This window comes from Helicoverpa zea, chromosome 2 (assembly GCF_022581195.2).
Source record: "Helicoverpa zea isolate HzStark_Cry1AcR chromosome 2, ilHelZeax1.1, whole genome shotgun sequence".
Lineage (NCBI taxonomy): Eukaryota > Metazoa > Arthropoda > Insecta > Lepidoptera > Noctuidae > Helicoverpa > Helicoverpa zea.
In genome coordinates this window covers 9,718,394-9,732,825 of record NC_061453.1, presented here as the reverse complement: position 1 = coordinate 9,732,825, position 14,432 = coordinate 9,718,394, and the positions used below count along the sequence as shown (strand labels likewise).

Below are 14,432 nucleotides of genomic sequence, written 5' to 3'. Positions count from 1 at the left end.
GAAGTAATTAAACCGTAGGCATTTATATATGATGCTGAATATATGGAACATTAACATACCACTTAATCTGTAGCACGTGTAGCTGTAACCTTTCGCCTTGTACGTGTCGGATGAAAAATCCATAAAACACGGTTCAGGCCGAAGAGAAGCTTATTGACCCGTTATTTATGAGAAATATCCACATAATACTTGAGTAATATTTCTCATGTAACCCGCAATGTGTGTTTAGGCTTCAGCCGCGTTACATGAACCCATCCTCCCAATTCTACTTGATTTCGATACGCGTTTGTAGGGATCACGATAAATGAACTTTCAGGGGCCTAGAGCTTTCTCATCAACCTTTGTGACGAATATGAATGGCAAAGCGATTCCAATGAAACCTGTTTTCGACATTTACATTACGATATGTTAATTTCCTCTTTAAATGTTTACGATCCATTTTTGGATGCGAAATAATTTCATAAATTATAATAATGTGGCATCGTAGTCAATAATAAATGCTAGGAAGGTATTAAATTTTTGACAATAAAAGCAGCGAGCGAAGATAGAGATTTTTGTCAAGATAAAATGAATTAAAATTCAGACCAATTATGGTAAAACTAGTCTAGACTTTTAATTTCTTTAATTTTACGATGTCATTCACCTTTCGATTAAGGAAGTCGCGTTGAGGTAATATTCTATAGGTACATTAAAATTATTAGTTAAATACTAGAACTAGAACTGTGTGTGCCCAAAGCTGCGAGCATTCAGCGCAAGATTTTACCATATTTTTTACATTAACTATGTCAGACCCGAGACTCGCATGGATTTTAATGTAAACTGTAGAGCGTACCAATTTGACTGTAATCTAAACGCGACGATTAACATTATTATAAAAAGTTAACGCATCACTATTAATTTTCTAATCAAGTTATTTCTTCCTCAGGTGTGCGCTCTGTCGCCGCGGGATCGAGTGCCCGAGTCCCTGGCTCTCTCGTACGCTGAAGCTCCCGGCCGGCCGCTCCCTGACGTCATCGCTCAACCGGGTCTCTCCTACGACGAAGTCCTCCACGACGACTTCCGATTCGACCTGAACGCTCATGATGTCATGGTCTTCTTGCACATACAGAAAACTGGCGGCACCTCTTTTGGGAAGCACCTGGTCATGGATTTGGATCTAAAGGTTCGTGAAACTTCAACAATCTACCTACAGCTCGTCAAATGCACCTGTGTCTCCCGGTGTCTAGCTATGCAACTTGTGGGTGAGCTGGAATGCCTGTGGGCGATTAAGACACGATTCGCAAGACTTGGTTAATTCTAATTTAAAGCACTGAAGTGGTTTCGCCTACACTTTATAAGATGACGATTTGCAATGGACAGGAAACAGAACACGAAAGTAATGTTCGTTTCCTTAATAAACATTTTGTGGAGCTAAATAATGAATTCAAGATTGTGTCGTAGGGATTCATTAAAACAGTAAAAACATGATTTTATTTGTAGTTTCACACCTAGGTTGGAAAAGTACACTACACATGTTCAATTCAAAATTCTTTAAAACTCATCCTCCGAGCCTTTTCCCCACAAATTCCAAATTCTTTAAAACTCCCGGACTATAATTCTAGCTAGCAATTCTGAATCGGAACATTTGAATGAAAAATTTCTGAAGCACGTGACAGACATTATGAAAGACCGGTCGTTTCATATGTCTGACATACACCTGGAGTGGGCTATTAGAGCGCGCGAGGGACGGTGACACAGCGGAATGCCTCCAAATGGCGAACACGTTAAAGAAAATGCACCGTCATCCTCACGAGCTAACTTCCTGACACTTTGTGCCCTTGCCTACTTCTTACAAATGTTACAAATTAAATAACATGTTATGTGCCTCTGAGGCAGCTGAAAACCTCAACCTCATAAAAGCGGTTATGTCAAACGTCGGCACATAGACGAAAATGATAATGGTACTGTAATTAGAAGCGTTGTGGCTGACTCTTCAAACATTTAAAGCTCTTTGTAGAGCCTTTAGACTTAATTAAAAATGAATTTTCAGTATCGATGCTGGGCGGTAGGGGCGCACTATAATCCCAAAAGAGTAATTGGATTTTATAATATTTTCCCGCTGACGGTTAATGTTAGTTATGAAAATTGATGGCACAGCGTCTGACGTGATAAAAATTAAGCTCTTCTCGATGAAATCTAAGCACTCTTTACAACCGGAAAGTTTATTACTGGTATGATTTCAGTATTTTATGTCGCATATTACTTGCGAGTGTGGAGTCATCCAACATTAGAATTTCTAATCAGCGCATTTTTATTAGCGTGTAATTTTAGTATGCTCCTAAGTTACCCACATTAAAAAGCAGTACAGAGATCCTCCGCATCGTATCTTATTGATATTCCCCCTTAATAAAGCCGATTTGAATGTAAATTGACACAAGTATGTACCTACTTCCACGCTGCCCTTCGTCTATAAAGTGTATCATTTCTGCTCATGTGAGATAGATTTCTATTCATGGCGGAAAGCGAGCGATTCGCTTCGGCATGTATAAAGAATCAGTAAAAGAATTTATTTATAGTACCACTCATTGATATTATTTTTATCTCAAAAATGTCAAGTTATCTTTTTACATACATGTTCTGCCACTACAAAACGATTATTAGATTTCTGAGAATAGACCACCAAAAGTGAATCGACCCATTATACTGTTAATTGAATAAAAACAGGCGATATTATAACGAATCGGGGCAAAGGGCAGAGATAAAATGAAAAAAGATGCTCTATCTATACATATCTTGGGCACGTACGCAAACTTGGAACACTTTCAATGGAGCGTCTTTCATTCCCTGTCGCCTCTCCTCAAGCGAACAATTGAAGAGGTCTGCAGCCACACAGTCAATAAATGACGTTCAACGTTATTAATGTATAAGTTATATTAATTTTTTAGAGGACACCCATTGTGCAGAACAATATTAAATTCCGTCTGCATGTGCCGACGAATATGATTTCTTTGCCCTCAGAATAGCTAATATTTTTTATTGCGTATGGCGACGTAGATACCTACTATACGTCTGGCTAGAAATAATTTGAATATCTAGCTAGAAAATTCTCTATTAAAGTACCTACCTATGTCATGCTTCTTAAAAAAATCTGACTTATTTTGACCATTGTGCATTCCATTTCGCATAGGAAAATCCTTTAGCTCGTTCGAATGTTGGAGGGTACAGGTGTGAATGTTGTTTTCTACGTTTTTCAAAGTCATTGTTAGGTTGTAAACGTGTAGATATGTAGTTCGTTCATATGTTGTTTGAGAGCGAGGCGGTTCTGACGAGGACGCGTGTTTTCAACCGCAGTGTAAATATTTTAACGCTCCGGCTGTTTCGGCTCTCCTCTGCCTTCTGTATTGGGATGTGGTCTCGACAATGCCGAAACGTAAAACGTGTAATTGGATATGGTATCCAAACTTTTCATGTTGTTACTATTCGCAGAATTCTAGTTCGTTGCTCCTCTAAAATTAACTGCATGAAATCTTTTACAACGCTCGAAACGCGTTTTACAACTTCGTTATTCTAATACTGTTGACAGAAATATTAATAGGTCTCCAAATTGGAATGTCTACTCATGCAAAATATCACTTATTCATTTTTCAATTGGCTCATGTTTCTTTTTATAGTTGCGCATTAATATTCGTGTAACAATAAATAAAAATACGTTCCAATGATTGGTTCCTCATTGCGTCTTTTATAGATTCGTGACAGGGTCCCAACAAAGGATGAATATATTCCGGTACTTACGGGTCCAACTTAAATTCTATGTGCAGAGCATACGTATTATGTGTTTCTATTTACCTCCTAACTGCTTTGTTTCTGCGTATTACAATGTACCACTACATGCTCCCAGGCTATTGTTAATTCTATAGCATTTGTTCCGCTTTGAATAATTTTGAACATGGAATTGCTTAGCTTTATAAAATTGCGTGAAGGTACAGCATGGGCCTTTTGTTCTAGTTTGATTGAGTGCATACTTAAATGTGCCAAAGTAATTTAATTAATGAGGATTTTCTTTGGCAAAAGAGTTAAGAAAGAGAGTACTTACTTGGGAAACAGTCACAAACAGCAGTAAAGGGTTTTGGTTCTGTAAATCTTTCAAAAACCGTTCAACGCGCAGTTTATCATTTTTACAGCGCCTCATCATTTCAAAGAGAAGTTTTCAAAGTTATGTTCAGTTTTTAATGTAAAAATCTAAAGAAAACTATACTATATACTAAATTAATCATACTCATAGTTAGTGTTTGCCAATACTCACTTGGTGTTTAGTATCGTTTGTCTAGCTTATGTGCGTATCACCAATCAAGAAATCTACAGCAATCTTCTATTTCCTTGTCTGAGCTCATTGATTCGACTGGAACTATGAATATCTCTAGAACTACGGATGAACTTGGAGGAAACTGAGTAGATAGACAACACAGGAAAGTGAACATAAAACTACACCCAAAGGAATCCAGATAAAAGTTCATATTTCTAAGTTCTACATTTGTTTTGCTCACAGTTCTTTGTTCGTGAGTGAATCTAATCAATAACAGAGACATCCCCGTTTTCCTGACCTTGATTCTCTTGTGCAAAATTTCATTACCATCTTTTATATCCTTCAGGCCCCTGATTGAGAAACAAATTAACTTTTGAGTGTTCATTTTACTGAGTTTGAATTTTAGGGTACTCTTCACTAGACATCTTATAACTAATGGTAGGATGTAAAATGTTCTTGCTTCAGCATTTTTGGTATCGATTGTGACTAAGCTTGTTCTAAAGGTAAAAGCTACAAGGTGCGTTTCTCGTAACTAATCTCCATCTAGCTTTCTCTGTAACTGATTTTACCTTGTTTAAGCTCCATCATTGTATTCTTAGTGTTCCCAGAGTTCCATGTACGTTAGTGCACACTGTCCACTATTTCCCGCTAGTCCCGTGACGTCGTCTATTTACTCTAGTACAGTCGCGTAATTTGGTATTTGAGTGTATCACGCGCCACTTGCTCTGCGGACATCCGTCCCGCTCGCTTCCGTCCTTCTAATTTACTCTACGAATTCACTATTCAGCTTCATTACTCGTAGTGTGCGAAATGTACTGATTTTATACTTTGCTATCCTGTACATTTAACGCTGAAGTCGCCATATTTATGTGGGTGATGTTGATGTTTATCGAAGATCTTGTCCACCCACCAGAGCACTGCCAATTGTAATAGAGTATTGTTATACTATTTTAAGAGTAGTGGTTTACGCCCAGTTTTAATCGTTCTGATATAAAGACGCGTAGGTGAATGTGTAGGCATTTCCCAGGACTGTTTTATTTAAAGTTTAAAATAGTACAATGGGAACTCTAGATAAGAAATAATGAGAGTATGTTTAAATGTTTTCCGTATGGTCTAGTTTTTTAAAAAGATTGCTTTAATCTTTAAAATAGGTAGTAAAACTATTATGGCAATGTTGTGTGATAACCTCAATCATACGACGTTTTTTAATCTCTTGCACGATGTGGTTAATATATAATTTTATCGAAACTTTTTTTATATTGTTAGTTACCTATAAACTGCTTGGTTGCTTAAAACCGTGGATCCATAATAATACTTAAATATTTGGATTTTTACCCTCAATGTAAGCAGTTATATATACATGTTTGCTCAGGATAAGAATGTGACCTTGTTTTCCTTTAATTCTTCGCATAAACGACGAACACTGAACTAAGTGAAATGCGTAGACAATAATGTAACTGCCTCGATGAAAATATGTACTTGGAAAGCGTCGAGGTGTGATTTTCATGGGATTTTTGAAGTCTCGCGTCGGGTGTCGTCTGTCAGGCACTGGAGCGATTGTCCGCTCCGTGCGTCCGCTTCGCACGCGCCGCTAGCGATACGATTTCACTGGTAATTTCCGCACATAACCGATCCCCTTCAAAGAACTCACGCCCAATGGAGGAAATGAAAATCCCTCTCGTTTAAATTGTACACCAGGGAACGATTTAACTTTTGTGTTTAAATGTACTTAAGCAATAATTTATTGTTGTAATCTCCAACATTGGATAATATACCTATGGCATTCTGCACGTTGCTGTATGATTTACTCTTTTGGGTTTTGTAATTTAATTTTGATATACTGCAATATTACGTGCTTTCCTCATGTCATCTTCTTTAATAAAGATACCCTGTTATTTAGTTAAAACAAAGATAAAAATTGATTCTATATCTTTTTTGCAGAGGCCATGCAACTGTCAACGAGCGCGAAAACGGTGCCATTGTTTTCGACCGCACAGCAACGAAATATGGCTGTTCTCGAGATACTCCACCGGTTGGAAGTAAGTACAGTACCCAACTTATAAAAAACCCCCTTTCATCGCTGTCATGGTAAAATTCAAAATATTTAAAGAACTCCATTATTTTTTTGTTGGCACACGAATGTATTTTTTGTGGTTCGAATAGCTGAGCGGCTACAAGCTGTGTAAACTGCAACACGTGTCTCATTAGAATTCCCTGTTGGATTCCCAATGGTGACAAAGAGTTGAAGTCATATTGTGGCGCGATAAATTCATGTCGTGGTAATTATTTCGGGCTCGAAATTTGAATATGAATTATTATTGTGCCGGGCGTGGAACAACAGGGACATCGATTACATCAGCGGCGCCGGCGACGACGTGTCCTTGGGCCCATCGTGGGTCTTTCCTGTTTTGGGCATGCAAATGTGCCGCATGTACATAAATAATAGGCACTTGATACAGTGGACCATGCAAATCACCTCTCCCGACTATTGTCCGCCGCCCTTGGGGATTATACGACTGCTCGGACGTGGTTAGCATCGCTGATTGAAAACGAATTTCGATTTGATTACCGCTTGCAGTATACAGGGCTCGTAAACGTTTATATGTGAACTCAACTTGTATGTAAGTAGGTAAATATCTAACGCAGACAATGTTTGTGGCGAAGGTACTTGGTGCTCCCAGATAGTCATAGAAATAAATGGTATGGGATAATGGATACAATCTATTTGTCGGGTCCGCCTCGACGGGACATTATCATGGAAATGACTTTATTTGTGAAATCTTCCAAGACACATAGAACCAAGTACTTTTGTGACTGTACCAAGCAATATACATAGAATGCCGAGATGATAAGGGGAGATTCTTTTCCTTATCCTTATTATCGTTGTTTTGGTGATATTTTGTATTGAAAAAACGAACTAGGATCATGATAATGTTCATGATTTTATATTTAGTACCTCATCCGTAGCCCCGCTGATGCATTGCTCGCAATCCTTTAAAGCTACTATGTCGATAAACGATATTTACTGAGAATTCTCTGTAAGAAATGGCCTGAAGTAGGGTGAAGTTGATCAGGTGCTGCAAGTTGAATGGGCTACGCTTCTAAGACGTATAATGGTCTAGAACGGCGCTACGTGTCACGTTGCAGGTGAACTACGAGCGCAACGTGCATAGCTCGCGTGCCGGGAATACGGCGCTCTCACTGATACACGAATTACACGATTAACTCCACTACCAAGGAATACCGAACTGACACTATTCCTACGCCTCTAAATTGTTATGTCAAATTACATCGAAATGTTGCCCACACCTGACTAGTTAACGCACTTGTGGAACAATTGTTATATTGTGAGACGTTGATTATATCAATTTTGTCGCGTCCCAAACCGTTGACGTCTCATTGCTATGCCGGTTAGCGAGCCGTAAATTAACTGTCCATCACGTGGTGAGCTCACTAAATAGAGTTACCGGTGGTAGCCACGGTGGTCAACTCAACGCTAGGCACGTGAACAAGATTCATAAACTCAATTGCTACACGTTTATTATCCTGGTGCTGGAAAAATCTAAGCAAAGAATTAATAGTAATAAACGCTATGACTTCACACTCACTGATTCGATTTGCGTCACACGTAATGTGTACGTATGTATTACATAATAATCAACTGAAGCTTTTCAGCACCGCATTTAAAAGCTAATAAATCTTCTCAACGAATTTATTTGTCTGAGTTTTGTGTCTTCTTCTCTCTGTTGGTAATTATGTGGAAACAGTTAACTTAATATTTTTGTTTTTCCTCGGTTTTGCTCATAAAAAGTAGGTATCTTTATTTTTATTGAGAATGTTTGTCTTATCTGAAGGGGAGCGCAAAATAAATTTCGTTTGATCAATTTGCAACGAAAATAATCTTATTTCTCATACCCTCCCCCTATCGACCGCACTTGGGCGGGCGTTATCGCCCGAACAGAATTTTTATTGGACCCAGAAATATTATCTCTACGGCGCACTTAATTTACTGAAGGGTAGTAAAAGACACTGTTGTAGACTGAAGAATTAATATGTATCTATCTCAGCAACGTGTCAACTTGTTCTCGTGAGAGAAATTAAAGTATTTCATATGGTAATAAATAATAAAATAAAATTCATTTATTTCAGGTAAGAAACCCATAATAGAAAAAGATTAAAGACAAAATAAAGATGTAATGCAATAAAATATTTTATCAATTTATGAAGAACGTTTTCTATTTCAATTCAAAGAAAACCTGAAAATTATTTATAGTTGATTGTATTTATACTTCTTCCAATGTGAACATATTTTACAGATGATTACATATAGGATACGTCATGTTATTTTAAGTGTTTTGACAGGAGTCACAAAGGGCCATTTAAATTTTACACGCAAGATGGATAATGTGTTGGTCTTGGATTAGGTTAGGGGCCACATAATGATCTATTCAAATACTCGGCTACATTGAATATTTTATTCATTAGTCTCGACGCTTTCTGACATTGAAAGAAATATGTCGCATTCAACTTCAAGAAGTCATCGCTTGGTAATTGATTTTATGCATTCAATAAGTCAGCGGAGAATGTCCAGCGTCCAAGGGATTTCAAATTATAAGACAAGCTTCTTAAACATAATGCGTTTCTAAGTCGTTAAGAGTTCTCACGGGGTGATAGGTGGCTCTGCTATCTCTGATGACTTGTAAGCTATTAATTTGGTTGTCGTCGACAGCACCGTTGGACCTCCCAAGTAGTGTCGTGCAGCGGGAGGTCGCACTCTTCCCTTATTTGACAAGTTGTAACTGTTCACAGAATAGGCTCATTGTACTCAGTGTCTCCCCACTAATGCGCTACACATTACGGTTTGGGTAAACACGCTCCCTTAAATGGCGGGGCAGTATTAACCGGTGGTTCGAGTAAGATATATTTTTACTTTATATGGGATTAACGTCAGATAAGATCGGGCTCTATTATGATTGAAGGCCATCTTGTAGCTACCGACCTGATTGTTACACATAGTGTACTCATAATGTTTATCATAATCCGACGTGGGTGTTTATTTATGCGCCAGTCCCTGTTCTATTTGTACTTTTTGTGGGTGTCATTTAAACAAGTTCAAAAGTATTGTGCTCACTCAAAGACGAAGATTATTATTCTATCGTCGACAGATAAAAGAGTCACATAAATCAACATAAAACCGTCCAACTATTTGGAGTAACATCGTTTCATAGAACTTTCATTAGCCGGTTATTCGAGTATGGAATTGCTTTCGAACATAAGGCTTAGTAACTATCATAGCTGTCATCTAATCAAACACAACAGTCGCCTGCAGTTACGCGGAACACATTCCATTAATAGTAACGTCAATATTAAAGTGGTATCACAATTGTTGTTTCAAATTGCTGACCATTTTAGCGGATTGTCTGTGATGTATGAGTCTTCAGCAAATGGAGTTGACACACGCACATTTCGCCTTTGAATTCACTTCCTAAATGCCTGGAGCGCGTGGCAAAGAACGTTGACGCCTGAGGACCGCCGGCTTCGGGTCACAAGGCACATGTCTGAGTGGCGTTTGTCGTGCTGGTGTATTTACAGTTCCATTTGCTTACTTCTCTTTGGTGTTATATCTAGGCCTCGATCTATCACGTCGCACGATAGCCGGTACGCGGTTATCTCCATCGTAAATTAACACAAATTATCTGTCTCCTCTCGCAAACATTGTCTCAGCGGGTCGGAAGCTGCCGCTTTGTTTAATAACAGTGTTTCTTAATTAATCACTTTCCATGTTTATTATCTGTAATGTTTGTTGAATATTCTCTACCATTGTAACCTCATTTAAGTGCGCGGGCGTTTGCATTGTTTTTGTTATAGAAGGTGATCATTAAAACTATTAAGTATTGAGGCTGAGCTTTTTCGACCTCAAATCCTTTTTTTTCAACTCACAGAAAAAATGGCTGCAGGTTTAATACTGCCGTAATTGGAGAGCCATTCATGCCATAGGTCAGATCTTTTAGAATATAAAAGTTAAAATAAAATCCACGGTAACCAGCGCATTCGCCCTGAATGGTCCTCATTCAAAATATGAAATGAAATGTCATTCTGCAAAGCATTCAAAAAGACAAAAAATATGAAGGCCGTGGCTTAAATCCACGTAGCTGGCGCCTGTTTCATACACGTCTCTATTAATTCGTCTAGACAATTTGGCGTACGTGACATAAGTGCTTTATAGATTTGATTAAATGATTTTCTCATTTAAATTCGATATTGATTTTGCCTTGACTTTATTAAATTCAATTCTGAACGCTATTAAATCAGTGTCCGAAGCTGTGGCAATCATTCAAGATGTATAAAGGGTCTTTATAATTTCCGTGTTATTAGGAACTGGTTGTTGACAAAACAACAGTTTGTTTGTTCAGCCGCCAGATATTGTTCAATGAGGTTTATTGGGGATAAGTTTTTACAGCTTTGGAAATAAACTTTTGGATGTATTATCCTAGAATGGTTACATTGAAGCAGACAGTAAATGTTTGACATTGGTTCTCGAATAAACATAAAACAGTAAAGGGGTTATGAAGCATCCTTTCTGTCACGAACCCTTATGTATAAACACAGTGTATGAATAGACCTACTTTATATGAGAGCAATGTTTTATCTAAGCAATAAACCGCATCTAGGTTATGTTTTCATAATTAAAGCATTAATGTTTGCATATTTAGGCCGTATGTCATTAGTTTAACCTTCTTGCAGTATTGCAAGTGAGTTATTACACAGTTGAAAGCCAATTCGAATAGTGATTTTGATTTGCATAACGATGTAAAAAAAACTTAAATTCACCTGTTTAAGCATAACATAATTATTCACGCAGGCTTAGTTTTAGCTTCTTTTTCTTAAGTTTTGTGGGAATCATAGAAAAAACCGCAGACACTTGCCGAGCTGTGCACGTTTCAAGAATTAACTGTGAGAAATGGATTACCATGACAAACTAGGAAGCTGTCACGGAGCGCGGTTGATGGTTTTTTACCGAACTCGTAACGGTAGGGCTGCAGTCTCGGCTCTTAATGAGAAATCGGCTTTGTCTCCGGGTTGCTCTAACACGCTTTTATTTAATCTAAGGTACTAACTGTACCACTGCCTGTCTGGTAATCAGGTTTGTGTACAAGTTGATTTATTGTCTTGAGTATTTACGGTGTCATAATGCTTGCCAAACTTTTTTTTGCACATTTTGCCGCCTTGTCTATTCTGAATGTGCAACTGATAAATAAAAATAACTCATAAGACTCTTTAGCTCAGCGTGTTATGTTTCGTCACTATTATTGTGCGGAAAGTCGAATACAACCGGTACTATTTCCACATTTCGATCTTTTAAGACAATCTGTTTATTCTTTCCAATCGGGGCATGCCCTCCATTTCAACATGTCGAGCCGTCGAAGCATCTATTTCAAATGCACGCTGAACAGTGAACACACACAGGGCTGTCTTCCGAGAATTGTAACAATAGTAATTTTGTAGCAACTTGTCAAAGTTTTTGCATTGCAACAATAGATTCAGATCTCGTGTATAGTTTCTTGTAACGCGATATGGTAATTGCGTCACGTTCCTGCCTGTGAGCCGCCGCTTCTCCTGCTAGCCTCGCTTAAATACGACGTTCACGTGATTTAATACATTCAACACCACCACCTTCCTGTCCGCCGACCAAATTTACAATATATTAACCTTTTGAACGCTAACATTTTTATGCTGACGCTAAACCATTGTCCCGTACCTACATGACATTTAAAAATTTATTGGCGCCGCTAAATTATTATTATGAGTTTTTGTTACCAACTGACCATTGTCTTTGCGAAGTTCTGCTGGAAATGTTAAAATAATATTTAGAGAATTTACTTTTAGAAAGAAAGACAAAAGTTTTTATGTTTCTTTTCTGTGGCTTTTGAGATTAGCGTGAAATGAACCGCTAAATCTTTGAACAGGGAGATTTAAATTAGAATAAGGGTAGAATTCTTTGAAATGTTGCGTAATTTAAATAATGATACCTATTTCGCTTACATTTGACTGAATTTCTATTTCAATTTCGTGTTTAGTTGACACCACTCATTGTGTTGATTAATGTCGCATTACTTTTGATTAAGCCCATTCTACTGTCTGAAGCATTATTAATTGATCGTTTAGCCAGTCAACTTATTCAGAAGATTTCATTTTTTCCACTGGTTATAAAAACAACTGTCCATTAGTCGTACCTACTCAGATCATATGATGTTGAGGAATGAGAAAAAAAAAACATATGAAAAAGTTCATGCAAATGGATGGTAATGTATCCGGCCAGCATCATAATCAGTGAACGCGTCAGAAATCAAATGTAACATATTTTTATCACGGAGGCCAAACATTGCCAGCCCGTCCCATAACTTGGAAATATCAGACAGCACAATAAAACGTCACATATATCACGCACGCGCAGTACAAGACACATCAAGATATCTTTATTACTTACTTTGATAAACAGAACTAGAACTATCGCATGAATTAATCGGTCGTTCACCTTTGATATACATTATTGTTCAGTGTCAGACCTCTGTGCCTTAGACGCACGTTTTGTATTACATAACATAATGCTGTTAATTTGTTGATTAGAATTGTGTCTTGTTGCGGAAAGTCCCAATTACTGGAAATGGTGTCTCTGATTACTCGGTAAAACGATGCGGAGGGTCAAATGAGAAACAAGGCTGAAAGCACGTAGATTTCTACAAAAATATACCGTCAACGGAATTACTTTAAACGCATGGATGCACCGTCAATATGAAGCCGGCTTGTCGCCAGCACGCGTGTATTCGCTGAAATGGAAAGATTTAAAAGGGGCGACGCTACGAGGGCGTTGTAAGCACGTCTATGCAACACGCACTACACGTAAATCCTACGTACAGTATTTGAAAACAAACATATAAACTACACGAGTTTGATACCTCGTGGCAGTGAACCTATAAATTGAGGCGCCCTCAACTAATTAACTCACTATCTCGCATATCACGTTTCTAACGTTTCTCTATTTATATATTAATTACAAATTAAATATTAAAATATATGAGTACGACTGTAAATCAGGGCGCGACAAAATCATGTGTCGATATCGTAATTGTGAATCAACAGTGCTGATAGCAATTGTGAATTAATTGATGTGTTTGTGCCGCATGCGCTTGCCCAGTAGCTACAGCGGAACCAATTCACTGAATCACTTCCTAGCAACAACTACTAACTTGGCTATAGGCATTTCCTTTATTGCCTTACAATACAGTACACAGTTTAAAAACTTTTCGTACGAAATATTGCTGTTTGCTTCAAAACTGTTCGAATAGCTTACAATGTTTCCGAATAGTTTTAATGAAATACATGTTAGTCTGTTCAAGTTGTTGAGAAATCGCGCTAAATTTACTAAATTGGCTGTTATGTACCGTATACATTACGGGATAATTCACTGCGATTCGTATCATGAAAATTAAAGTTCTCTGAGATAAAGTGACAGTCTTGTACCTAATTATGGCGGGCGGTTTGTCTGATGTAGTGTTTACGTTTCCTTCGTAGACTGAATTTAGTCCCCGCCGCATTACAGTGGCCCGTAAATATCTTCTTTGAACGTGGGTTTCCCCTATAGGCCGCTACGGGGAACAATTCTGGAAGCATATTGGTGTATTACTTCACGTCTGCCGTTACGACTCTCGTGGGAGCTGATGAGGGTGATCTATATGGAGACACCATGCTGTTACTACCAGATCGTTACTAATCTGGGAACGTAATAGAAGTTGAAGAAAATATCAAGTGCGGATTCACAGTTAGCTGACTTAGTAATGTTTGGTTTATATCTGAATCAATGTCATATGCGCATCAAGCAGTGCCATATGACGTCGTATTCTAAATATCCCACTAATAAAGATTGACGCGTTCTATATAAAAGCGATTTATTACCGTTACAATAACGACATAATGAATGCTCCAGCTAAATTAGACCGGAGGAGTTTAAACTTATCTGAAAGCACAATTACTTTGGGGATTATCTGGTATTAATTTTCTCATAGTCCATGTGTTTTAGTGTGTCGCAACAATAAATTATTACTTTAAACCGCGGTGTGCCATGTGGCTTGTGATTCCCTTTGGGCTCTAA

General features: G+C 37.9%; 1 protein-coding gene across 1 annotated transcript in view; it reads left to right on the top strand.

The window, feature by feature from the left end:
- LOC124639102 (heparan-sulfate 6-O-sulfotransferase 2) overlaps nt 1–14,432 on the top strand; it is a 55,911-nt gene that overhangs the window by 7,296 nt on the left and 34,183 nt on the right. The window contains exons 2-3 of the mRNA XM_047176335.1: nt 926–1,162; nt 6,224–6,321. Of these exons, the coding sequence (XP_047032291.1) occupies nt 926–1,162; nt 6,224–6,321 (335 nt within the window). The remainder of the gene's footprint in view (nt 1–925; nt 1,163–6,223; nt 6,322–14,432) is intronic.